This window comes from Crocodylus porosus, unplaced genomic scaffold, assembly GCF_001723895.1.
Source record: "Crocodylus porosus isolate Cpor-Errol unplaced genomic scaffold, CroPor_comp1, whole genome shotgun sequence".
In the NCBI taxonomy this organism is placed as follows: domain Eukaryota; kingdom Metazoa; phylum Chordata; order Crocodylia; family Crocodylidae; genus Crocodylus; species Crocodylus porosus.
The window spans coordinates 126,365,752-126,393,136 of NW_017728906.1; the positions used below are offsets into that span (position 1 = coordinate 126,365,752).

The window sequence follows — 27,385 nt, forward strand, 5'->3', positions numbered from 1 at the left end:
TTGAACACTTTCAAGAGTAAATTGGATGCTTATCTTGCTGGGATCCTATGACGCCAGCTGACTTCCTGCCCTTCGGGCGGGGGGGCTGGACTCTGATCTTCTGAGGTCCCTTCCAGCCCTAATGTCTATGAAATCTATAAATCACCAACTGAAAATCCTTTATTTAAATCTTTTAAATCAGGGGTGCCCTCCTTCTGGCTCACAGACTGAACGAATGAGGTTTACAGAGCTGTAGGTATCTGGTCCACAGGGCTTCCCATAGATTGGGGAACTTGGCAGCAGGTGTGTGGTAGCAATAAGTATGGCCACCATTCCCCACTGTCAAATTGCCAAATCTTGAGCACCGCTGCATGAGACTAGGCCATGCCCCTCCCCCTGGCCTGGCCCATGCTCCCGCTACCTTGTGGGTCCTAGTTGAGCTTCCTTCCCTTTCCCTTCCTTCCCTTCCTGCTGCAAGGCTTCAAGTGGGCTGTGTTGTCTGGCTGGGCTTGCCACCACCTTTTCTCCCCACCCACCCTATCAAAGGACCCCAGGAGTGGTTCCCAGCAGCAGCTGTGTTCCAGCTGCTGTGTTTTCAGTTAACCATTTAACCGATAGAACTAGAGGAGGCTAATCTAATAAATTTTTTAAGGATATTTACATCCCTATTTTAGCCTTCCCTGTCACCCATGTAAGCTCTCTAGCCAAGCTGGGGCACTAGAGGGTGCTCCCTGGGCCACTCCTGCCCTTAGAGGGGATCCCATTAATTGATAGCTTGCTCTCCCCAGCCTGGGAAGGGGACAGGCTGTCAGTTGGCAGCTTCTGAAAAGCAGCAGCTGCCACAGACCATCCTGGCAAGGGTTATAGCCCTGGGAGAATGCTCCACCCCCTCAATCCTGCCAGTCAGCTCATCTGTGAGGGTGGGGGGGAATTTTTCAGGGCAAGTCCCCACAGGGTTCCCTGGCAGCCTGCCCATGGGTGAGCTGTCAGAGAGCCGCTGCTCCGTCTGTCCCCTTAGAGAGAGGGGCCGAAAGCAGGCAACTGTGGAATACTGTATGTACTCGAAACCCAAGAGAAGTGGTATACAGTCATTCAAGTTAAATCAGGAAGTGGGAGATATTCCTGATAAGTATTTAATCTAACTTCTTCTGGAAGAGCCAGTTCACTTTTGTAAGAAATCAAGCCATTCAGACTTTTTGTGCCAAGAAAAAGGTGTGTTGTTTTTTTTTTTTCCTCACAGTATAAATATAAAGCCTGTTCATGGCCTCAGTCTCTCTGCCTAAGTTTAGGTTGTCTGGGTAATGTTAAATTAGTAGATTTCATCTCTTTTGTCATCTTTATTTGTAGATTGAAAGAAAGAAATATTTTTTCCTGCAACTTTAATTTTGTATGTTTCAAAGTTCTTAAAAACCTTTCAACAATAATCTTTCTGCAGTTTGTTCAACGCTGTGAAAATAAGTTTCAGTGTTCGTCAGCTTTTTAAAAATTTTTTGCCCAGTGTTGACTGCTTTGGTGGGTCAGATTAATCTACTGTGTTTACCTGAATCTAAGACCACTCTGAATTTAAGACAGTCCCTCAATTACTAGTTTCTAGACATGGAAAACTATAAATTTGATTTAATTTTCCATGTCTAGGATCTAGTTATTGAAGGGTCCTTTTAAATTAATCACTCTTGCCACTACCACAGGGTCGCTGCCGCCTGTCGCCTTAGTGCCTTCACCCTTCTACCACATGTCCCCTTCTTGTGCCTGTCCCCCTCTCCCTTACCTTTATAGCTGCTATTACTTTGTGTCTGCTGGAGGCATAGGGCAGCCAGCCATAGTGGTAGATCTGGCTCCAGCCTCCATTGGGTTTGGGACTGAAGCTGCAGCTGCTCCCCAGTCACTCCACATGCCCCTTCCTTGTGTCTCCTCCCTGCCACCCTAGCACACTTTACACGTTTCCTCCACACTCCCCTAGCTCTACACTCCCTTTCCCCCATGACATGTCCCAGCATGCCATGTATCCCTTTCCCTACAGTCCCCTCACTGTGTGCATCTCTTCTCCTGTAATCCCTGTGCTCCCCTCATACCACACACCCTTTCCCCATACACTCCCATGCTTTGCCAACCTGCTGCATGAGCCTCTCTGTCTGGAGCCTCAGCAGCTGTACTTGCATCTAAGGTGGCGTTTTTTCCCCCCATGCTGAATGGGGAAAAAAACCTCATCTGAGATTAGAATGAATATGGTATTTTGTGACTTTATTCACAAAATGTCATCATAATAAACCATTTTTTAATAAAAATAACTTAAAAGCCACTTAATTCAGTTGTCCTCTTGCTGGAGTTTGAACCCCTTTTTTCTCCACTGGAAAATAAAGCAAAATATTTAAAGGAGGAAATTTTGCAACTTCAGTATATTTCTTTCTCTTTAGAATACTTAAGTCTTTGGCTGAAATGCATCAATATATTAACACATTTTAGGTTCCCTTCATTATCTTCTAGATCAGTGGTCACCTGTGTTTTTGGGTCTCAGGTTGGAGTGACCTAGTTCAGGTCAGAGGTAGGTTAATGCTAGGATCCAGTTGCTGCCACTTCTCTCCACAGAGGCAAGGTGGGGGAACTCCACCAGAGCTTCTCCCCACAGCAGTGTGGGGAAGTGACTGCTGCTGAACCATCCCCCTTCCACCCCACTGCCAAAGCCTCATGTCTGTGGGCCCAATCAAATGGCTTCATTCAGCCCATGGGTCATAAGTTACTAACTCCTGTTCTAGATTTCTTCCCACCTCTGTTACATTTGCATCCTTCTTGGTCTGACAAATCTATGCATTTATTTTTTTAAATCAGTTTGTTACAGCTTACATTATTGCTTCTGTTAGGTATTCTACTATATGATCATTCCCTGATGCATCAGTTGTTTCTGTAAGACGGACAACCCTATTTTTTGTTGTAATTCTGGCATATTACTGGAGCATTGCTCCAGCTGTCAAGACTCAGATTAACACATTTTCTGTCAATATTTTTTTGTGTATTGTTCACTTTCCTTTTTTCACCATGTATCTAGGAGCCCTCTAGTAATGTTTATTCTTCCAGAGAGTGTGAAGTGTGGTCATTATATTTTAATCCTGTCAATGAATGGTTATTTTGAACAAGATAAAAGAGAATGCCTATCTTTTAATTTATTAATGGTATCTGCTGGTGTTGATTATGAATTCAACCCAGGTTTTTCTGGTTAATAAAGAAAATCTTTTTTGGATGCGTGTCAGCCAGTACATCATCTGCTGGGGTCGGTAATAGAAGATTGTGGTTGTACATACTGCAGATGAACATTTGACAATCAAAACTCCTTACTTCTAAGCTAGAACCTGAAAAAAATGGCAATAAAACCCAACCAAACCTAGAATGGAGGGTTGATTACTCACCATGTCACTCATTGTGCTGCTTTAAAAAAGTTTGTAATTGAAAAAAATTATTTTACTGTAGCTGTTGTAGTTGTACCACTCCTTTAAATGATACGGCGTTGGCAGTACCCTGTCTGACAGTTTCCCAGCTAAGACAGGGGTATGACAAAGAGGTTTGCTTACTTGGCTATTTTTTTAATTTTATTCTTGAATGGTCTAAAATGGGCTAACAGGGAATTGATTCTATGCACCCATGATTTTGAATGACCCTATCTCTGTCCTGCTTTATGCAGATAATGTATTAATAGCATCACAATCCCAAATAGGCCTCCAAAGATTACTAGATGCTTTTCAGCAGTATTGCATGTCAGATAGCTTGGACATCAACACAGCTAAATCCAAGGAGCTGGAAAAGAAACTGGAAATGGTGTCTTCTTTTAAATATCTTGGAATCTACTTTTAGCAAAAATCTGAGACGGAATAAGCACATTGAAAATGGAAATACTAGAGCAAAACAAGTCTTGCACTGAGTTTTATTTTTTTACAAGACAGGCAGAAGAGCAATTTTGGAAGCACTAGAGGTCTGTTGATCTAAAATAGTCCATTTTATTGTATGGAGCAGAACTTTGGGGAGCTGACCCTAGGCCCCATTCAAAAACTGAAAAGTTTTCTAATTACCTTTTAAGGTGACTTTTATCTCTGTCAGATTCTCTGATGTGGGGAGGTAGAAGTTATGTGCTCTAAAACTGGACTGATAAGTGTGAGCACCATAGCTCAGTCAAGAACTCTAAGGGCATTTATACTCATACCTTTTTGTCCTGCTGCACATTGGCAATCCTGCGGGTCGGAGCAGATTCAATTAATCAAGCCTGCTCCGCATGCCAGCTGATGCGCACTGTGTTGCTTTGCGTGCAGTTGTATAAGCGACGAAATGCATGTCAGTGTGCAGAAAATGGTGGCAGTGCACTTTTGAACTAAAACACCTACAGTGTTTTAGTTCAAAAGCATACTGCTACCATTTTCTCAGCTGCAACACCAGGTGCTTTTAAAAGTGCCCGGCGCTGCGGCGCAAGCTTGTATACAAATACCCTAATCTACTGGATAAAAATTAGCTCTTTCATGCCTGCCAGATACTCTAAGAAGTGCATTCCAGAAGCTTCTCCATTGCCAAATAAACCCTGGTTTGAACGGTTAAATAACATCTATATTCTCCTCCAGCCAAATGGCCTGGGAAATTACTGAGTTGCTGATCAGAGATGCCAGCATGCAGATGGACATGCTGCCAGTGAGACTGTGTTTTTTTTCTTCATTAACTCAGTGTTTAAAATTTCCCATTAATAGAGAGATCCATTTTCCTCTTATTTCTTCAAAAAAACCAAACAAGACTATAAGTAATAATTTCTCATTTATCTCATTCTTCCCACAAGAACATACGCTGTCTAAATATGGGGTCTGACACCATCTGCCCACAACGGCATATCTCACAACTGTGAATCTCAGTCTAGTAATGGCCTCTCATTGTTTGTAGTTTTGCACCAGACAGGTAGTTTTCTAAAGCCAAAGGAGTAGTGTTAGTTTTAAAAAATAGGAAGTTTTGAGACAGTCTGGCTTCCTTCTAACTTTGGACCCTGTCCTATATTCCTTAGATGTATTTGCCTTACGCACTGAATAAGGACCAAACATCAAATAACTCTTGTTTTGTTTTAATGTTCACTACTTCATTTGATTTTTTTTTTTCTTTTCTTTTATGTTATCATACACTGTTTTAATTTTGTGTAGGCTTGTGGAATGAATAATCTTACGCGTTTTTTAGCAAGAATTGTCTAGGTGTGGCTGTTTTTTGCATGTAATGTTTATTCATTTTATTGTTTTGTTTTGGTGAAAACTGTAAATTAATCACTACTCAATGATATGATTTATTCTGAAACCTCTTCTATAGCGGAAAATCATGTTTAATATAAACTTGGGTAATCCTTATCTCTGCATGCCATACCAGTTGCAAGGAGGCAGGAGTGGTGGGGGGCAGGGATATTATTGTATAACAGCTGAAAATACTTTTAAAAGTAAGTAAGAAATCTTTAGCTCAGAAGTTCAGTTATATATGTTGGGTGCTCAGCCTTTTGGCCCCACAGGTCAGATGCAGAGTGTGAGGCCAATTCATGGACTGCATTGGACTCTGTAGACTAGGATCAGGCTGCATGCTGCCCTGGCTTGGTCCTGTGTGCAGGGATTGTGCTCTGGGGGCCCCAAGCCATTCCTGTCTGGTTCCATGTGCAGGGATTGGGCCCTATGCACCCAACCTAATGTCTAGGACCATAGCCCACAGGACTCCCCATACATCTGTCCATATACTGTTACTGCTGGACTTCAGAAATGTTTAAATGCATCATGGGTGTTCAGTAGGGGTGTGCAAAACAGGCCGTATTCAGTTTGGATTCAGTCGGCCTGAATCAGGGACTGATTCGATTTGTTGATTTGGATCACTGTCCTGATTCCATGCTGATTCAGAGAATTAGCAGTTTGGTCATAGATACAGCTTTAGATGCTTTTTCTATATATGTTGAGGTACCAGGTGTGGCTTGTGAATGCTGCAATGGTGAGGTGGGTAGAGTGTCCCACAGGAGCGCGGGGGCCCTCCCCCCCACATGCTTGGCACTGAACCTGGAAGTGCACCAGACATAATTCCGATACACTTCTGGGTTCTCCGTCAAGTGCGTTGGGGGGTTGCCCACGCTCCCCTGGCTCTGTGATCGGTCGCAGGTGACCCAGGAGGCACCAGTCTCTGAGCGTGCTTCCCAGCAGACCCGGAAGAGGACTGGAAGTGCTGCTGGTCCACTTCCAGGTCTGCTGCTGAGCATGCTGGGGCGCCCCCTTTCTCCTCCCTCGCGCTCCAGTGGGATGCTCCATCTGCCGCAGCATTGCAGCACTCACGAGCTGCCTGGTACCTTGAGGTATATAGAAAAAACATTTAAATCTGTATCTATGTCCAAATCATCAAATCCCTGAATGGATTTGGAGGGTTCCAATTTGATTCAGAGAGATTAAAGGGTCTCCTGATTCGATTCAGATTTGGAGAATTGGCAACTGAATCAGGCTGAATCTCCACCGAATGGAATCTGCAATTGAAGTAATTGAAGCTTCACAGCCCTAGTGCTCAACCTTCCACCCAATTTGTTGTTGGGTGGACAATCAGGACTCGTAGTAGAGATGATATCCTTTTTTTAGACCAACAAGATATTTACCAAAAAAATTCTTTAATTGCAGGCTTTCGGGCACAAACACCCTTCATTGGGCATTGTAGAAAAGATTGTAAAAGTTCTCCTGGGTAGAAATGAAAGTTCATATTTCATAGGATTTCACAGAGGAGTCAATAGATAGAGGATTCCTTTGGGCAGTCAGTTCATAGCTGGTATGGAGCCTCTCATCTCCTGTGAGAGTCTGTGATGATGCATATTACCTTGAAACAAAGGCAGGAGCAGGATCTTAGGTTTCAAGTGGTCACAGTTGCTTCCTGCTTGGGAAAATATGAAGATTTCACTTCAAAAAATCTATTTTATTGTTTTTGTTAACATTTTTTTAAATTTCTTGGGTGGGCTACTTTCTTAGGAATTTCAATCTAAGTTATCACTCCTTGTTATGGTAATCCATGGCAGGTAACCTAGAAGAATGGCTCAAAATTAGTGTACTAAATAGTCAATCCAGTTTCTTCAGATGTGTCCACCATTTAAAACCATTGATTTATGAGGAGTATTTTGTGTAAAGTTACTTCATTTTGGCAGATAGGACTTGGAGCTTTTTGTCACACTCTTTTACATTTGATATGTGTTACTTTTTAATGAGAAGTATGGAAATTTCATGAAAATATTTGCACGTCCATACGTTTGTTTTGTTTTGCTTTTTTAAAACTTGTAGCCATGGGGAAACTTACTTTAGTTCCCAGGTGTTTAAATTAACCCTGGAAGTTTTTCAAAGAATGTTCATTTTTCAACCAGCTTTAGGTTTTAGACTAGTATTGTTCCTTTTCGTTTCCATATTCCATTCTTTCTCCTCATTTGTCACATAAACCCACCCCACAAAAAACAAAAACAAACCAAAAAAACAAAACCAAGACATCCAATGCTCATTTAAGACTTCCACTTATGTTTTGCATTGTGCAGTTTTGTTTGTTTAGATACAGGGCAGGAGGAAGTTGAGAAATTATTCAACTGCTGTTTGTTTGCATTTCATAGTAGGGTCGGAAGGGACCTGATCAGACCTGATTTGTCTGTTATATACACCTAATAACCAGAAATGCTTACTTAACTCAATCACAAAGTATGGGTTGGTAGTTATTGGATAAGGATTATAAATACTCATAATTTGTGAGCTGGCTCAAGAGATTAGATAGAGAAAAGCTCTAAATGGTGGGGCGGGGTATGAGACCACACCAGCAAGATTCAATGGATGGTTCTGATGACAGTTATTATGGAGGCGGAGGCACAATCCCAATGCCTCAGATAACTTCGCTAGTGTTTTGTACCCAATTGTTAAGACTCTGGGCCGTCTTACTGAGTTGTATCATTAATTTAGTGCATGTCTTATTGTGCTATATTTATAAAAGTAGATTTAAAAAACTTGCTGTTTCCAGTTCTTTTTTTATATAGGAGAGCATATGGCCTGTAACTCAGTTTTGAATAGAGTACTTTAAAATGTACTTTAAAAAGGCTTAGACTATAAAGAAGATATAAATAAAGTATTTAACATTCTCTGTTTAAATTCAGATTTTACTTTGAACAGTTTTTAAAGGAAAAGCTGTAATGTAATTATAGGTTATTGTTTATGTTACAAAGCTTATAATTTAGATATCAATTTAGATAATATTGATATAATCTTATAGTTTAGATAATTGGTATTTTCAAAAGGTACTCTGTTTTAATTTAAATTATTTTATTGTATTGACTTATTTAAATGTCTGAGTTACAAATAGACTTGTATGCATAGAGGTATACATGTGCTAGATATGTATTATTAATTTCTCATACCACATATCCACTTGTTTTTACTTTTGCTTAGTCAAAGTGAATGAAGCTTAAGACTGGAACAGACCAGATTATTGTAATTTGTTTCCATATATTGGATTTAAGTGTTGTTTCACATTTGAAAAAAAAAATGATATTCAAATCTGTAAACTTTGTGGGAAAGTAGTATCCTTAATTGTTTGACAGGCTCAAACTGGGTTCTTAAGATCTATCTTTTTTCTTTAGGGTTTGTTTACTATCACTAGTAGTGCATAAATTGCAGCTGGAAATTAGAAAATGTTCTTAGTTTGCCTGTCAGAGAAAGAAAACCTTGCTTGTCTATGAATCTGAAATTTTGGCTTTTAGTAGTAAAACACATGGTGTTATGTCAGTTTTCCCACTTTGGGTGCTTGTGCCTTGAAGCGTATAAGATACATGCAGGTTAAGCCACATAACAGGCTTATTTGAGACTCAGAGTATTGCCCAATTAATAGTCAGTTATTATTCTCAACATGTATCAATGCTGTACTGTAGGAGCTGTGATACTCACTGGGTCATGTTAATATCAGGGCTGCTTTTAGAGGTGTAAGGAACTCTAAGTAACAAGGTAATAGTTTTATATAACATGTGAGGACCTGTGGAAATGTTGTTCCTGCATGAATTAACTTGCATATCTTGATTCAGCTTAATAGGCCTTTCATTCTAAAATCAGTGGTACTGGCAAATGGCTACCGCCATTACCATCAGGAATTTTATATGTTTATGACTTACACCTAGCATTCGTCTGCTTTGCAGAGTTGTGGTAATCAGTTCTTTAGAAAATAAATTACTGACATTTTAACATTTGCTAGCCAAAACAAAAATGAAACTGTTGGGAAAATGTATTTGTAGTGAAATTTGAAATTTTTTTTAAACTTCATGCATAGAAGAATGTATTTTTTTTGTTGAAAATCATTCTCATTTTTCAGACTGAAAACCTGGAGAGTACTATAACCATACCAGATATCAGACTACACAGCAATCCTTCAGCTTTTAATGTGTACTGCAATGTCCGCCATTGTGTTTTGGAATGGCAAAAAAAGGAGGTATCCTTAACTTTGGCATCAAAGAACACTGTACAAAGTGGGGATTCAGATAGTGATGAAGAGGAGGAGTCCAAAGAGCCACCCATCAAACTTCCAAAGGCAAGTAACTCTGGATTGCTTTTCAAGTGTGGATGTGCCAAATTTTTGGACAATTTTGTAATAGTGTCTCTGGATCCCTTTATTTTATAATTAGTCATTAGGAGGAGTTGCTAGATCACATCAGTACTCCACCTAGTCCAGTATCCTTGCTGACCGTGGTGAATTATTTAGGAATCTCTAGGTAATCTGTAAAATCACTTACCTGTAGAGGTTTATTTTTAACTCTCTCAATGAGGAATTGACTTATTCATAGTATTAGGAAGATTTTTAAACCTTCCGAAGATTTAGTTTTTATCCCCATCCCAATTCTTCTCTAACCCCCCTTCTTTTGGTATCTTAAATAACTCTTGGCTTCAGTATCTTAAGGTACAGATTTCCACATGTTGATTACTGCTATCTATTAAGATCTTAGAAAGATTAATTGATCTGTTGATTTTTTTTTTTTAGGCTGTAGTATGTTTTTTAGGCTCTGTAATGCCTAATATTACAAGAATGGGAAATCATGCAATTTCAGATTCCATGTTTTAGACCAATTTATAACTCTAGGGTTTAGAATAAGACCTGAAAGTGAGACTGTTACCTCTCAGTTACTCCTCTTCTAATGCAGGAGTTTTTTTATATCTTACTTCGAAGTACTTGGTGTTGACCACTTGTGGAAAACTGGACCACTTACATAAGCTGCTGCTTGTCCGGTTTAAAGCTGATTTTATGCCCTATATCTGCTTGACCTTTTGTCTTTTTCACTATTGTAAGGTTGGAAAATATCGGTCTTTTCCAAACTGACACCTTCTCAGTTTTTTGCATGCTGTTGCTGTTGCAAAGGGCATGCACAACTGTCTGGAAAACCAGCCCTTTATTTATTGTCTGTGAAAATTCCTTCTCAAAACTTCTGTGATGTCCACAGAAACCTAACAAATTAGGCTTAGAATGCTGCCTGTCATGTTGACCACTAATCTCTTTGTATTTCTCTGCCTGTATCTGTGCTATATCTAAATGCTAAGTTCTTTGGGACAGGGACTGTCTTTTCTCTGTGTGTTCTAGGTGTTGTGATAGTACAAATTAATTAATAGTAGGTCCAATCCATTATGGCAGTTTGTATGTAAAAGTGTAGAGCTTGTTTCCTTTGTCTGTTTATTTCTGCAGTTGGGGTTTATAAATCTGCTTGCTTTTAGTTGAGGACAAAGGATTTGTGAATTTTGCAGTGATTATTCCAGTTTAATTGATTTTGTTTTTTCTTAATCGTGTAATAAAAATGGAATGAATGTGACAGTAGAAGATGCATTTTCAGTTGAAATGCCTTTTTTTGTTCATAAAAACATTGTTTAAAATTATACTTTTAACAGAAATTTAAAGAAACTAAGGGGTCCTTGGAGTCAAATAGAATCTTTTGGATTGAAAACTGATTAAAAGATGTGTTGGAAAAAAAACCTATTTATTTGCTTCTGTTTTTTAATCCCTTCTGAGGGATTAATAAATCTTTTTTTAAGATTCTGGTCTCCTTTGAGTTACTTCTGCATATTGCTGCTCAAGAACTACATTTTGTCTGATCTACATATGATGCAGTGCAGCCTTCTTGGAGAGCTCATGTGGCTCTTTTACTCTTCCCTTACCCCCCACCTGTCTCTCGCCCACTGGCTCCTCAATTTATATCTTCACTGATTGGCTTTCTTGCATGCATACCAGCCTCTGGCTTCTTTACTATTCATTCCATCCAGGAAGAGCACACAGACACACCAACTGCAGATGCTTCCTCAGCCTGATGAAGAGTATACTCCAAGAAGAATTTTTCCAGCTATTTGAGTTGGTCTAATAAAAGATACCAGATTTACCCAAAGAACCTTGTCTGCCTATGTCCTTAGACCAATATGGCTATAACCTACACCCCTCTTTTACTCTCAGCATTTCTGACTGTTTTAAGGCTGAGAATGCTGTACAATTCCTTGAACTTGTAGACACAAAGCCATGACTTGTGAAACTTCCATTTGTAACTACCCCCCCTGCCATTTGACATTTTGGGAGTTCCATAAAAGAAATGTCTTCCAGTTTTATATGTACTTATTGCCATGTGTGAAAGCAACCGTGTTCTCTACCAGTGGGAGCCGACATTTTTACCAGGCTTGCCACAAAGTGACCCCACACCTTGCCCAAGTGGCATTCCAGTTTCTTTCCTCTGCTTGATCTGCTGCTTTGCCTTTTGTTCACTATGTGCTTCCTGTCTAATCTGCTGCTTTGTCTTCCTTTTCCTCCCCTCTGTTCCCTGTCTGATCTCTTGCCCTGTTTTCTGCCTGATCTGTCACTGTCTGGCCTGTCCACACCTTGATCTGGCATGTCTCACATACAGGCAGTCTGTGCCACTTGTGGATTTTGTGCCACATGGTCACACTGTTCCACACCTAAGGAGATGGCAAAGTAAGATGCAACCATTATAAAATGCTCCCTGCTTCTCTTGGAAATACGGGTGACTAAATACTGGGCAGCAAGTTTTCAGTATTGATACCACTCATTCTGCATTGGTAGAAATGCTCCCTGTTTGTTAGTTGAAATCGGCTAATAATGAAGGTCAGACTGTAGTGAGGCATACCCTTCAAAGCATCATCTTAAGGTGCTGTGGAAGTCTGGTACCAAGTCTCCATCTGTGCTGATTCTCAGGGAATGAGTTGTTACAGCTCCTGACTACAGAGCCTTTTCTCTTTCATTTAAGCTGTAACAGTTTTTAGGTGTGGAGATGCCTGACTCAGCTTCCAAGAGAGCAGGTTTCACAATTTTAATCTTCTGTTACCTTTTGGAGATGTGGCTCATTGACATTTTAATCTTTTTTTTCAGCAGTCAGTAGAAGGTGAAAGAATATTTTTTTTAAGATCTGGTCTTTTAGACTGATGAAATGGATGTGATGGAATATGAGGTCCACTCTGGACTGCTTAGGTGTCTCTTGAGGAAAGAGGCCTCCCTCCCTTTCTAGTTCCATCATCTTATTCTCAGATGTCTTACTTGAAGCAGCAGCAGTATGCTTCGTGGCAGCCATAAAAGAATTTCAAGAGATTACACATGTAGTCCCTGTTGGAAACAGAAGCATTATGGGAAGTTCTAAGGGACTTAAGCTTCGCCTGTCCCTGTACCAAAGGAAGCATGCTTCAGCTGTAACCAGATCTAAAGACACTCAACTAGTTAGCTCATCAAGAAATTCTTTCCATGCATTGACATAATACTTCCCTTTTCTACCCAAGGTTGTTTTGCAGCTCTTGATCTAAAAGGTTTTTTTTTTTTTTTTGGTGGTGGTGGGGGGTTCAGTCTGTTACGCCAAGTAGCTTCAACAGTTTGGTCTGTGGTGAGAATGGTAGGAGGGATGGACGATGACATTGAGCTTTGGGCACACCTGCCAAAAAGGTTGGTTACCACAGAACCAAGAGAGGCGAAAACTTCTTTTTGAATTTTTACATTATTAGTCTACCATGTCAAAGACAGAAGAACTATATATTTCTGCTAGAGTTTCTCAGCAAGCTGTCTGTACTTATTTTCACAGCTAGATAATGCTACAGAGTTCTGTCTGAACCTGCATTTATCTAGTGATCAAGATCACTAGGCCAACAAACACTCTTTAGGTAAATTTTCTTCTTTAACAGAAAAGTCCTGCTTTCTTGAGTGTTAACATCCTTTCCTATGAAAGGAATTCTTTGTGTAGAAAAAAATAGAAACTTTCATATTTGATTGCAAGACAAGATGGGGAAAACAAATGTTCATTTTAAAATTGCCTATCAAGTAAAAATACAGTATTTGCAGTTAGAAAGAGGTGGCAGGAATCCACTTGGTGAGGCACAGGGCAGCATGTAGGCAAGGAGTAGTATGGGACCCAGGGTGGCAAAGGACTCAGTACGGATGCATGGAGTGGTGAGGAACCTAGTGCGGAGGCACCTGGCAGTGCAGCCTGGGGGGTGGGGACCTGGCACCAGCGAGGAGGGAAGTGGTGTGGTGGAGGAGGAGGGGGAAGGTACCAGGGGTCAGGCTGCTTGTCCCTTTCTTCCACTTGCCCCTCCACCACTGCTTTCCCCACCACAGTAGTTGGGGGGCGGGGGGGGAGACTTTAAGATGGTCCTTCTTTAATTACATTTTATACATGGAAAGTTATAACATCTTCTCCAGATGACATTCTGATCCCAGTTCCTTAGAAGCATACCTGATGGAGTTTGTGCCCTGGGGATTGGAGGCAGGGGTTTTGGGCATCTAGCTGTGGTGGTTTGAGGTGGAGGAGGGATGCTGTTGCAGGAGGAGGTGTCACCACCAAGAGCCTGCTTATCCTTTTCATAGCCCAGCAATTGTTGCAGTTTTTATACAGTGAGCCAGGATCCTACAGCCATCACCAAATTCAGGGCTTTGGATCTTTGCTCACCATATGAAAAATGCAGCTGTTGTGGGGCCTGGCAAGGGTTAACCTGGCCTTTTGGTAGTGACTTCCTCTGATACTTCCTCTTGCAGCAGTGATCTGCTCTGCCTTCATTCAGACATGCTTCCCTTTATTGAATTCCTAGGAATCACATGCCATGCACAGTACCAGCCCCAGCCGCATGTGTATATACATGCTGTCAGCTGGCCTCTGCTGTTCTAGCTCCGTTATCAGTCATATCAGATGCCTGCAAGAAGGAATAGACTGCCAAGACTTTCAGTGTAATAGATTGAGGTCACTGAAGCTGTCTAGAAAAGAACTATATTTAAGTACAGGTGGTCTTTGACTTGCGATATTTTGAGTTTCGACAAATGGCACTTAGGACCTTTGTAAATGGATACTGTTTCAAGGTTCTGACAGGCAGTGCAGAGGCCCCGCCCCAGCTGTGGCAGCGCCGGTGCTGAGAGTGGGCGCTGTGCCCTGCCACCACTGACCTAGCTGAGTTGGGCACTGCCTCCAGACGAGCAGGGCTCAGCAGTGGGAGGGCATAGCTTCTGCTCCCAGCACTGCCATGCTCACCTGGAGCAAGCGGTGCCTTTGTCCTGAGCCTTCTCCACCCCCACCCCAGCTGGGTGAGCGGGAGCAGGGCATAACCCCTGCTGCTGTGCCTGCCTGCTCCATGCAGATCCAGGGGCACATGCCCTTCTGGACCAGTGGCGGAAGTCACCCCTCCTCCTCTATCCCTGAGCCCCCGGATAAGCCGCGTCTTTGTCCTGCATCTCTTTTCCCTCCCCCTAGCAGGACAACGCTTGCCCTAGCCCCAATCCCTCCTTCGCTGACGGGGCATTGATCTGCCCCCTCCTCTGCCCCCTCTTCCACCAGGACAGACTTACCAGCTGGACGCAGCTATATCAAGCATCCTAAAGGAAACACTTCCCCATTTGTAACATTGTTCCTGTAGGAAAATTGGTTTCAAGTTACCATGTTTTGACTTATGATGTGGTTTTCAGGAACCAATTGTGTCATGAGTCTGAGGACTGCCTGTACTCTATAATTAAATTATTTGTCTAGGGGAGTATTTGAATATTTCCTATTTATAGAAAGTAGTTACAGGCAGATTGTTACAGACAACACAACAACAAAATATCACTGGTTCTAGCTGTATGCAACTAATGGGTGTGAACAAATGGTAAAAAAATCTTGCTCTTTGAGGACCAACAGATATTAAGAAAGCCATCAACTAGAAGGTACTATCAAATGGATTAAATTTGTGAGGTAGATACGTAGCAAAGCTGGATCTTTTTTCTTAGCATCAGTTCAGCATAGTATGAAATATTTACCTGCGTTTCAGATTTCTTTCCATTTTCTGTAAAGGTGCTTTCAGCTAGATGAGTATGTTGTATTTGCAAAAACTTTAACCACACAGTGAGTGAAATATGTGAAAAGACTTGTATTTGCTATTGGAATATCTGTAACTATTATGGGATGTCAGTTTAGTTCTAACATGACCTCTAAAGGCTCAATATAATCTTATGAACTTGCTTATTTCCTTTTTCTTTGGAAACTACTTCAATAGTGGCCAGGTCAGTTAGTTGAATGAGTGAGCTTATGGACCTTTGCAACAGACCCAGCCCTGTCGTCGTCTTTGTTTCACAGACAAGGGCTTGCTCTTTCCCTATGCTAGACTTATGGCAGAGCAGTGTCTGATTTCCACATCAATCAAGCAGAAAACTAGCAGATTTAATCATGGTCCCAAGCGCCAATCAAAATGGTTTCATCTAAATGCAGGAAGTCCTATCCTACAGTCTAAACCAGTGGTCTCCAGACTTTTTTGGATTGCGCACCCCTATCAGTAAAAAATTTTTGAGCATGCACCCCCAATATATGTAATTTATTTATTTATAAATTATATACATGTACTACTACACTAATATATTATGTACATTATAAAATATACACAAAAAATAGAAATTAAATTGTCATTGTTTTTACCTCATAATGTGGCTGACAAAGAGCTTGTACAAGTGCAAAGTGATGCACCTGGGGAGGCACAACTGGCACCATACCTACAGGTTGGGGAACTCCCCTCTTGTCAGTACAGAGGCGGAAAGGATCTTGGAGTTGTCATTGACTCCAAGATGAACATGGGCCGGCAGTGTGGGGATGCAGTCAGGAAGGCCAACCGCACCTTGTCATGCATCCACAGATGCATCTGAAGCAGGTCCAAGGAGGTGATCCTCCCCCTCTATGCAACACTGGTCAGGCCGCAGCTGGAGTACTGCGTCCATTTTTGGGCGCCGCACTTCAAGAGGGTTGTGGACAGCATGGAGAGGGTCCAGAGGAGGGCCACTCGCGTGATCAGGGGGCAGCAGGGCAGGCCCTGTGAGTAGAGGCTACAGGACCTGAACCTGTTCAGCCTCTGAAAGAGAAGGCTGAGGGGGGATTTAGTGGCCTATTATAAACTAGTCAGGGAGGATCAGCAGGCATTGGGGGAGTCCTTGTTCCCCCGAGCACTGCCAGGAGTGACCAGGAATAACCTTCACAAACTGGCAGAGGGTAGGTAGGTTTAGGCTAGATATCAGGAGGTGCTACTTCACTGTCAGGGCGGCTAGGATCTGGAACCACCTTTCAAGAGAAGTGGTACAGGCTCCTACCCTGGGGGTTTGTAAGAGGAGGTTAGATGACCACCTTGTTGGGTCGTTTGACCCCAGTACTCTTTCCTGCCATGGCAGGGGGTCGGACTAGGTGATCTACTCAGGTCCCTTCCGACCCTAGAAACTGTGAAACTAGGAGTAGGAGAAACGTCAGCTCTGCCATTTTTCTGTTGTTCACTTGTGCTCGTATTATTAGTATTATCTTCAATCCGTGGTTTCTTTGCAGGAATCTTTTTAAGCCGCTTGTCCATTTTGTGAGGGTTAGTTTAGTTAAAACTAGATAATATAATCTCTAAATCCACTTAACCGGGCACATGTAAACTGCAACACGTCGCAATATGCTGAAAGCGAACGAACGCTTCTTCCCTCAGGATATCTCGCGTACCGTACATGACATGTGACCGTCCGACATACAGACTGAGCGAGGTCATCCGTGTCAATCTGTATATTAAATATTAGTAAAGCTTAATTTCTTTCTTTTTTTTAGATAAATAAATACAAATACAAGTTCTCATATTTTCTTTGCGCACCCCCTGGTATAGTCTTTCACACACCATTTTGAGACCACTGGTCTAAGCACTAAAGAATTTTTTAAATCTCTCACTCTCTTATGCAGACAGTTGTGAATATTAATCTGTCTCTACCAGTGTTACTTTAATTTGCTGGACTTCGTATGGGGGAAAGCTTATTAGTATTTACTTATTTCTTAGCATACAGTGGACATGTTATAGGTAGTGATATCCAAGGATTCTGGTTTTCTGATCTAAAATAAATCCCTAATTTTCAGCTTCAAAAACAAAACTCCAATCCCCCCCCCCCAACAAACACAGAGTAATGTTTCATTTTAATCATGGAAAAATGTGAATTTGGGGTTACTTTTTTAAAACCAAAATTAGGGATTTTTTTTTAAATCTGAGAGAGCTAGGATCCCTGGTGATATTTAAATCAGATACCCGAATACAGCAGTTCCCAAAAGGTGTGCCACGGCATACTAGTGTGTCCTTGCCCACTCTTCAGTGGTGCCAGCTAGATTGGTGATAGTCAACTTTGTTAGCCCCAAATCCCCCCTTCATATCTTTTCTGAATTGAAATCTATGTCAATGATTTTCAACTAGGGTGCTGCAAAAATCAGAAGACTTATGGAGGAGTGCCTTGAGGTTGAGTATCACTGATACAGAGACCAGTCCTTTGGTTAAAGAAAGATGTATTTGGTGTCATCTTTTTAACAATACATCTCATCACTGGTATGACTTCCTCTGTCAGGGGAATGCAGTATGTTATATATTTTCTGAAACGTGTACATCATCAACAATCACTTGATTCATCAACAGTCCCTTGATGCAAGGGTCATCTCTACCACAGCTTATAGATGGGTTTTGAAGGTGACATAAAAGCCTAATGCTTGAACCACAGATCCCTCCACAGAAGCTGCAGGTCTTTTCAATTGGGAGAGTAAGCTGCAGCCCAGGATTCCTTTCCTTTTTCTTTCATCTGCTCTCTCTTCTCTGCGTTGAGGGCAAGATGCTTTATCTCAAAAAGGGGTTCTGCCTTGTTGAGGCTGTGGCATCAGGGTCACTTGGCAGCCAGTTTGTCCTAGCTCTTGATGTCAGTATCCATTTTCTTGAGGTATGCCTTCAAAGTATCCTTGTAGTGTTTCCTCTGGCCATTGCAAAATCTCAGGCCATTACTAAACTGGGAGTAGAGCTCTTGTTTTGGGAGTCAGTTATTTGCACGCAGTGTCCAGTCCAGTGAAGTTGATGCTTGAGGATCATTGACTTAATGCTGGTAATGCTGGCTTCAACAAGGATGTTGGCACTTTTGTGGCAACTTCCCATTTGATGTGGAGGATTTGCCAGAGGCATTGCTAGTGATAGTGGTTGGCAGTCATCTGGTTACATTTTACAGTCGTAGAAGAAAATGGTGATGACAACTGCATTGTAGACCTGGATCTTGGTGTCTTTCCGGAAATCACGATGAATAAAGATGTGCTGAAGCAGTTTCCCAAAGGAGGTACTTGTGCACCAGATCCTGTGCTGGACCTCTCTGAGTGAGGTGGCTATTGAGGTAGGAGAAGAACTTGACTATCTCTAGTGTCTTTCTCTTGATGGTAATTTGGGGAGGGTGGTCACAGTCATGGTCCAGGGTAGGCTGATAAGGGTATTTTGGTTGTCTTGATGTTGAGAGAGAGGCCCAAAGTTCGGTAGGTTTCTTCAGAGAGATCAGGTGCTGTTTGGAGGTTTTCCTCAGTACATGTAAGGATGGCCTTCAGTATATACAAGGTCAAGGATGGTTGTTTTGAGTACTTTGGTGTTTGAGCAAGATGTCCCAGATTGAAGATCCCTCCATCAATTTGGTATTCAGTGTCTATTCCCCAAGGAAGGCGGTCCTTAATGAGAACCAGGACGACTACCAGAAAAATGAAGAACAGAGTTGAGGTGATGATGCATCCTTGCTTGACCCCAGTTCAGAAGACAAGTAGATCCATCTCTGATCCACTACAAATAATGTTGGCAGCCTCAGGACCTTGATGTACTTTTTAGGACATCCAAATCTGACCAGTATTTTCCACAAGGCTTTGCAATTGATGGAACCAAAGGCCCTAGTAAGATCAATGAAGGCCACATACAGAGCCTGGTGGTGTTCCCACTGCTTTTCTTGAACCTGGTGGGCAACAAAGATTGTGTCATTTGCCCCAAGGGATCATCTGAAACCATACTGAGGTTCCACCAGGACTGCCTCAGCAAGAGGTAGAAGGTGGTTCTAGAGGATGTGGGCAAGGATTTTCCCTCTTGTGGAAAGGAGAATGTTACCTCTGTAGTTCCTACATGCAGGCTTGTCTCCTTTCTTGAACATGATTAGGATATTCACACTCTTCAAGTCCCCAGGGACCTCTTTGTTGCTCCAGATTTGGAATAAATTCATGCAGTCTCAGTACCATTTCCTTGCCACCAGCTTGGCAGATTTCAGCAGGTGCACCATCCAGTCCAGTGACTTCATTCTTGGGTTTTCTTGATGGCACACTAGTCTTCAAAGATAGGAGGGTTGGTGAGGGATCCCTTTTGAGGTTATTGGGGGATGGACTCAGAGGTGGTACCATCACAATTTGACTCACAGTTCAGGAGTGCCTCAAAGTAGTCTTACCATCAGGGATCCTGGTTTTCTCTCATTAAAAAAAAATCCCCCCAAAAAGTAACACACAAATTGTCTGTCTGTCTGTCTGTCTGTCTGGTCATGGATTTGGGGTTACATTTTTAAACAGAAATTGAGGATTTTTTTTTTTTTAAATGGAGAAAACCAGGATCCCTGCTTACCATTTAGCCTGGATAGATTCATAGTCTTTGAAGAATTCTGAGCCATCCTATGATGGCAGGGAAGTATGACTGTGGGGTGTGGGGCCATAGATGGTTTTGTTGCCTGTAAAAAGCTATGTGTGCCGTTTTTGTCAGCATAGAGCTGGATCTCCTTGGATTTATCATGTCACCAGTGATTTTTGACTTTCTGAATCCTCCTTTTGAGTTTTGGCTTTGAGGATATGATGTATCTTCTTTTTCTGCTGAGATGAGGTGTCACCTTGCCAAGTAGAATGAGTCCTTCTTTTCCAGTGGAGGAGAGCTTGGATCACAGTGTCACTCATTGAATCAGTCTTGGTGTTAGCAGGTGGGGTAGCCAATGGATTTAGCACAGGCCACATGGATGGCAGTTTTAAACCCCTTCCAGAGTTCCTCAGTGTTGCCTTAATTTGTGCCAGAGCATAGACCTTTTCATAGAGACACAATCAGAGATCCTTGAAGACCTGCTGGTAGAGATGCACCAATTTCCAATAACATCAGTTTTCCATATAATTATGCCAATCCAATATGGGACCAATGTACTGGTGCACATATGAGGGACATGTCAGATCAGATTGTCTAATCCCTTGTATTTGTAAAGCAATTGAAAAGGGCCTCAATTATATGCTGAAGTTCCTTTTGCACTCCACAGCCACAAAGTGTCAAATAACAAAAACAAATGAGAAACCCTATAGCATCATTTCTTAACCTGTGTGTTGTCACCCAAAAGTGGGTCTCAAGAATATATGAAAGGGTCATGAACAAACTTTAAAAATGGATCAGCGCTGGGCAGGGACTGGCCACTGGTGTTTATAAATGGGTCTTGGTACAAAAATGGTTGAGAACCACTACCATACAGCATGTTACAGGAAAAGAGGAACCACCACAATGCCAAAGAATTACTTTGCATCGTTTGCATCCATATTTATCTAGAAAGCAGACCACAGCCTAATGTACAGAGGGTGACAAATATAATCCTGCAGTCCTTGCCAATCTGGCCAGGAGGAAGATTCCTCCCTAACCCCAAATCTGCAAGAGCATAATCCACTAATTGCACAGCTGACAGGTTTCCTTAGTATCAGTAGCCACAGAAGTACACCAGAGTACATCTGTCTGTATCAGTGCTAATGCTTACTGCTTCAAAGGAAGGCAAGCTCTCTCCTTCCCTGAAACCAAATACTATCTTTGGGTTGAGGGGGAAGAGGAGGGGAGGGGAGTTTTTTCCTGGCCCTTATTGTTAATCAGAATAAGCATTGGATTGATGCTGAGATGAGGTATGTCTGTCAAAAAGGTTGGCCAGCACTAAGTCCATCCTTGTCCCAACCACACTTCCACACTCACCACCCCCTCTCTTTCTCCTCCCCGCCCCCAGAGATGAAGTCCTTGTGTGCCCAAATGTAGGCAGTGGGCCTTGAGCCTCCAGCTGTGACTACATGGGCCAGAGCAGAGATGAGATATTGCTGCAACAGGAGGCGTGTCTGTCAAGAGCCAGGCTAATCTTTTCTATCTCTGCAACTGCTTTAGTTTTATATGGCAAACAGGGATCAGCTTTAGGGCTAGGGAAGAGCACCTGGTTCTGCAGTGACACCTAACACCTTCAGCAGTGTCCTGGCCCTGCTTTGCTCCACTCCTTACCTCCATTCTGGCACTTCCCTTTACTGAGCACCTGGGGTTTGTGTCACATAGCAGCTGTCCATGCCATGTAGGTAGCAGGTTGGCCACCCGGATATAAGATGACAAGGAAAGGAAATTGAATCCAGAAACTTATCACTGTTACCTAGCTTAACCTTTCTTACTTGTTCACAAGTTCTTGGAAAAAAATCAGCTTATTTTTTCAGGGGTGTTTAAATATTAAATATGTCATTATTTAGACATATTAGAGTAATGTCTCTAGCTTTTTCTCTTCTACAGTAATTACAGCTGAGTAGTAATTTGCTTTTTATTATTTCTGTCTGGACTGCCATGATCTTTAGATTATCTCATGCCAAGTTAGAGAAATTAATACTGTTGTGTGACTGCTTATAGACGAACATGAGAAAGTCCCAATAACAGGTCTTCTGTTAAAATGTGTTGGTCTTGTTTTAAAGATCATTGAAGTTGGACTATGTGAAGTTTTTGAGCTGATCAAGGAGACGAGATTTTCTCATCCATCACTGTGTCTCAGGAGTCTACAAGCCCTACTTAATGTGCTCCAAGGCCAGCAACCAGAAGGCCTCCAGTCAGAGCCTCCTGAAGTTCTAGGTAATATTTCATATTTTTCTTGATTTTAAATTTTTCATACATGGATGATGTTTAGGAACCATTAAAAAGAGGACATCTGTTTGTTTTGGGACTTCAACTTACCTAAAAATGGGTCACGCTTATCTTAGTAGAATAGAAGCTGTTTTAGTGTAGAGGGACAGGAATTTGTATAACAGTGGGTTTATTGATTGTTGGTATGTTTTGAAGTAGAAATCAGATAGGCTAGTCATTTTGGGGTTTTAATAATTGTGAAGAAGATTGGTGTCGAAATCATGCGGTACTATAGCAAATTGTCCCACACCACCACTGTGTTTTCTTTATCATTTAGATATTTCCCAATAGTATAAAAGTTGAATAATATTCAAGGATTCTTACTTTTGTTGTTATCCCTACCTGAGTAATACTGTTGTTCATTGAGAAACACAATTCTGGGTAATATCAATCCTTTTTGTGTCTGTCTTTGTCTGTTATCAAAACTTTCATCATGAACAATTGATTTCTGTACATAATGCAGAAAAAACCCTCCATTTCTTGTCATGTCAGGGCTGTCTAACTTCTTAAGCAGCTGTAGGTTACATTTGTGGGGGGCTGCCCTAGCACTGGGTACCCCCACTCTGTCGTTTTTCCCCTCTCCCAGCACTGCTTGCTGTCCTGCCCTGCACTCTCCTGCCCTTTGGGGCAGTGAAGGGGAAGCCAGAGGGAGATGAAGTTTGGAGACCACAGCTGCTGCTCCATCTGGAGCAATGGGGGGGAGCCAGGGCCCAGGTAGGAGCCTGGGAGCCACAGTTTTTAACCTGCCAGTTGAACAGTTCTGACCTAAGCAATCTCCCTTGGTAAATTTATTACTTAATCTTACAATTAGTGAATGATATTACAAGTGCAAATCAGGTAGAAAGTTGTTATTGGCAAAGAAATTTGCTTTCTTGAAAAAATATACATAAAGGTATGTGATAGAAGCAGACTATAAAAAATATAATTTTGATATGGATGTCTTGGGCATCTTCCCAGGAATTGGGAATTTAAGGCATCACCAAAACCAGTGTAGCTTGCTTAGGGCTTTAAGACCATGCATGTAGTTCATCCTCTAGTTAAATGGTACAGAGTAGCATGAGTTCTTACAATGTAGTCTAGCACAATTTAGGGTATGCTTGTAAAAATCTGGGGTCAGGATGGCGGGAACCTAAAAACCAAAAGGGTCAAAGTAAAGGTTAGGTGTGGTTCTCTTGTGGGGTGTCTGTTAAAGCTTTAGCCTTATGCAGCCATATAGCCTACCTTTAGTTAATTAGAATATACATTTTAACACAGTACAGTTTTTATGGGTTTTACTTCATTTCCTTCTTCGGCAATCCCTCGCAGTCAAGGATGATTGTCTTCCATGATCGTCTTACCTGCATCAGAAAATGGCTGATGAGGCCTATCCAGGATCAACAGACTCTACTCCAGCTTGGACATGTGCTTCTGTGGGCTGGATAGCACTGGATTCTTGATTTGATCCATGTCATACTGTTTCTGTCACTCCTGCTTTTCTATCTCCTGTTGTTGTCATGACGTTTCCAAGTACTGAGATCCCTGCAGCAGACTCTTCCTCCTTTTGGGTTGGTACTAAGCGATAGTCTCCTATGAGTTGACATCAATGTTGCATTTTTTTTCGAGTTGGCCTTGAGGACATTCCTGGGGTGCTTTCTCCACCCTCCTCCTTAGAATACACCTTGACTGAGTTGGGAGAATAAAACCTACTTCAGGAGTCTGGAGTTGGACATCTGGATGACATGGCTGGATAAACAAAGTTGATAGTGGATGATCACTGTCTCAGTACTCATAGTGTTTGCTTGTAGGAGGATGGTAACATTGGTGCTTTGCTCTTCCCACTGTACTAAGAGGATCTTCTGCAGGTAGTGTTGATGGTACTTCTCCAACAACTTTAGATGTCTTAGCTTGATAGAGCAAGATGGGGATTATGGCTGTTTGATAAAACATGAGCTTGGTTTCAGATCTGATGTTGCAATCTTTGAACGCCTATTTCTTCCAAAGGCTGCCCTTGCACATTTGAGACAATCTATGGATATAGATATAGATATATGGATCTTTGTATTAGTGGTGTTTCATTTTAATCATGGAAAAATGTGGATTTTTGGTTACTTTTTTTAAACTTAAAATTGGGCATTTTTTTTAAATCAGAAAAAAAACAGGATCCCTGGTGAGGACGTTGATAATTGCCAGAAGATCTACTTCAAAGTGAGCACGCATAGTACAGCATCATCGGTGTACTGGAGATCAATGATTAAGGTTGGGGTGGTCTTGGTTTTGGCTTGGAGTTGGATGAGGTTAAACAACTTACCATCCATTTGGTAGTTTATCTCCACTCCAGCTGGAAGCTTGTTGGTGGTCAGATATAGCATCGTGGCAAGGAATATTGAGAAGAGTGTTGGAGTGGTGACGCAGCCTTGCTTAACTCCCATTTTAGCCTCAAACGGATTTGTGATAGATCTACTACTAAGAACAACCACTCACATGTTGTCGTGGAGCGTGCAGAGGATGGTGACAAATTTCGGTGGGCATCTGTACCTCAGAAGGATCCTCTTCAACACTGCTTGCCTGACAAAGTCCAAAGCTTTTGTGAGGTCGAAGGCCACGTAGGGAGGCGTATGTTGTTGCTGACATTTCTCCTGCAGCTGGTGAGCTGTAAAGATCGTGTCAGTTGTGTCCCTTGGTGGCTTAAACCCACACTGATATTCTGGGAGGAGCTCTTCAGCAAGTGGAAGGAGATGGTTCAGGAGGATTCTTGCAAAGTTTCCTGTGGTGGACAATGAGGTGATCCCTCTGTAGTTTCCACAGTCATACTTGTCTCCTTTCTTGAAGATTGTCACAGTCATGGTGTTCCTGAGGTCATCTGGGATTTCCTCATCATTCCATATCCTGAAGATAAGGGCATGAAGCTGTGATGTGAGCTCTTCTGCCTTCTGCTTGAAGATTTCTGTGGGAATGCCATCTGCTCCAGATGTCTTGTTGTTCTTCATCTGCTTGGTGGCTTGCCTCGTCTCATCTAGGATTGGAGGAATTCTGAGATCATCTCTGATTGGGTGTTACGGGATGGAGTTGAGAACACTCTCATCAACAACAAAGTTTTGATTGAAAAGATCTTCAACATGCTCCTTCCAATGGGCATTGATAGCTCCCCTTTGGTTGATCAGGTCTCCTCCATCCTTGGGTCCCTGAGTGCTCGGACCATAGATGGCTTTGGTAGCACTGAAGAATCCGTGCATATTGTGGGTATCAGCCAGATGTTGAATCTCCTTGGCCTTGTCTTCCTGCCATTTGTTCTTCATATTATGGGTCCTCTTTAGGACCTCTGCCTTGGCTTGTTGGAGATTCGGTTTCTTTTGGTTGGAACTGATGCTATTCTTCCAAGCACAAAAGGCCTTGCGTTTGCAGTTGATCAGCTCTTGGATCTCCTCCTGGTCATTCTCATCAAACCAGTCTTGATGTTTGCTGCTAGAGAATCCAAGTGTCTCTTCACAGGTGCTGATGATAGCAGCCTTGAAGGCACCCCACACGCTGCTGACATTCTTTCGTTGGTGATTGGAATTCATCAGTCTTTTGTTGCTGCACTGGTGGAAGAGGTGTCGTGTGCTTGGGTCACCGAGTGAATGTGTCTGCAATCAGTCCAGCAGTCATTAACTCCTTTAGCATAGCTTGGGTGATATGGACATCTTTGGGATCCTCAGCACAGACAGTGACATAGGTGCCAGTGCTTAGATCATGGGTATTGCCGTGATATCTTATATTTGCTTTTTCTGGTGGAACAGGGTATTGGTGATGGTGAGTAAATGTTCTGTGCATTTGGTCAAGAGGAGGATGCCATTGGAGTTGACTTTTCCTACTCCTTTGATGGTTCTGTTCCAGAGGTTAAAATCCCTTCGGACTCTGGTATTAAAATCACTAAGAAGAATAAGTCTGTCTTCTGTCCAGAATGTCAGAAAAGACTTGGTCAAGGTTGGTATAGAATTCCTGCTTGGTTTCATTGGCAGTGTCAAGAGTTGGGGCATACACACTGATGCCAGTGGCGTATTGGCTCCCCACCAGTTTAAGAAGGAGATTCGTGAGGTGCTCATTAATTCTGATAGGGAACCCATTGTGTTGGTTTATGAGTTTGTTGTTAATGGCAAAATCAACTCTGTGAAGTTGGCATTCTCTTTCCTGTTTGCCCTGTTCTTTCTTGTTCTTTCAGCTGCCCATCTCCAGCTTGCTGGGTCTTGCTCAGTGCAACTACATTGATGTGTTGTCTGAGTTCTCAGGCCATGATTGCAGTGCGGCACTCTGGGCATTTGTGTTAGAGTTGTCCATGAGGGTCCTGATGTCCCAGGTCCCAAAAATAATGGTGTGTCTTCTCCAGTATTTTCAGCTGCAGTAAAGGTTATCCTGCTGGATGTGGTTATCCAGTCGGGAAGAATTGTAGAATATTGTATTAGACAGGCTATGTTTAAAGGTACCTTTTCTAGCTCCCTCCCCATCTGGGATGAGGAGACAGTTGCAGCAGTCAAATTGCATTCCTGTCTCATCAAAGTGCTAGACGACCTTCTTGTAACTGCCACCTTCACGCCAGTTCATGACTAGCAGCTTCCAGACCTTACCATCCTGCTCCTGTTGCCATTAGCTGGTTGCCAAAGCGCTTGAGAAATTTGTTGGAAAAATTGTTTTCATGGAAGATGCTTGACCGTGACTACTTTTGTTGTGGAGAAGCTACTTCCACATGGCTCTTGACAGAGTGGGCCCTTGATCCAATGGCAAGGAGACCGAGACAACTGGGGGTCTCGTTCTGCTGCGGCTATCATCTGCTTTCAGCCACGGAGATTCTAACCTCTTCCACCTGCTCTACCATTGAGGGCTTGTAGATACATGGTTGGGGGCTGGGCAGGCTTATTGTAGTGGTGACCTGTACTCGCTATGTCACAGCACTGGCAAAGTATATATGTGGCTTTTCAGGAGGGCAAGCATTGTCATCTGCTGTCCTCACCACATCCTGGTGGTGCTGCCGCTGCTTGATCTGTGGCTGCTTATTCATCAGTTACCCGTGCTTATTTCACAGCTAACCATCCCTGAATGTCATTCCACTGTCTGCCACCTATGGACACTGGGTAGTAGCACAACTCTGCCCCTCAGTTACTTCATATAGTAAGTTAAATCAATGTCATGACTGGTGAAGTCAGGGGCTGTGAGTTTGTAGTAAGGGGCACCAGCAGGCC

At 42.3% G+C, this 27,385-nt stretch overlaps 1 protein-coding gene across 1 annotated transcript in view; it reads left to right on the top strand.

The window, feature by feature from the left end:
* MYCBP2 (MYC binding protein 2, E3 ubiquitin protein ligase) overlaps positions 1-27,385 on the top strand; it is a gene marked incomplete at its 5' end in the record, with an annotated part of 297,134 nt that overhangs the window by 27,762 nt on the left and 241,987 nt on the right. The window contains 2 exons of the mRNA XM_019528503.1: positions 9,325-9,540; positions 21,989-22,142. Of these exons, the coding sequence (XP_019384048.1) occupies positions 9,325-9,540; positions 21,989-22,142 (370 nt within the window). The remainder of the gene's footprint in view (positions 1-9,324; positions 9,541-21,988; positions 22,143-27,385) is intronic.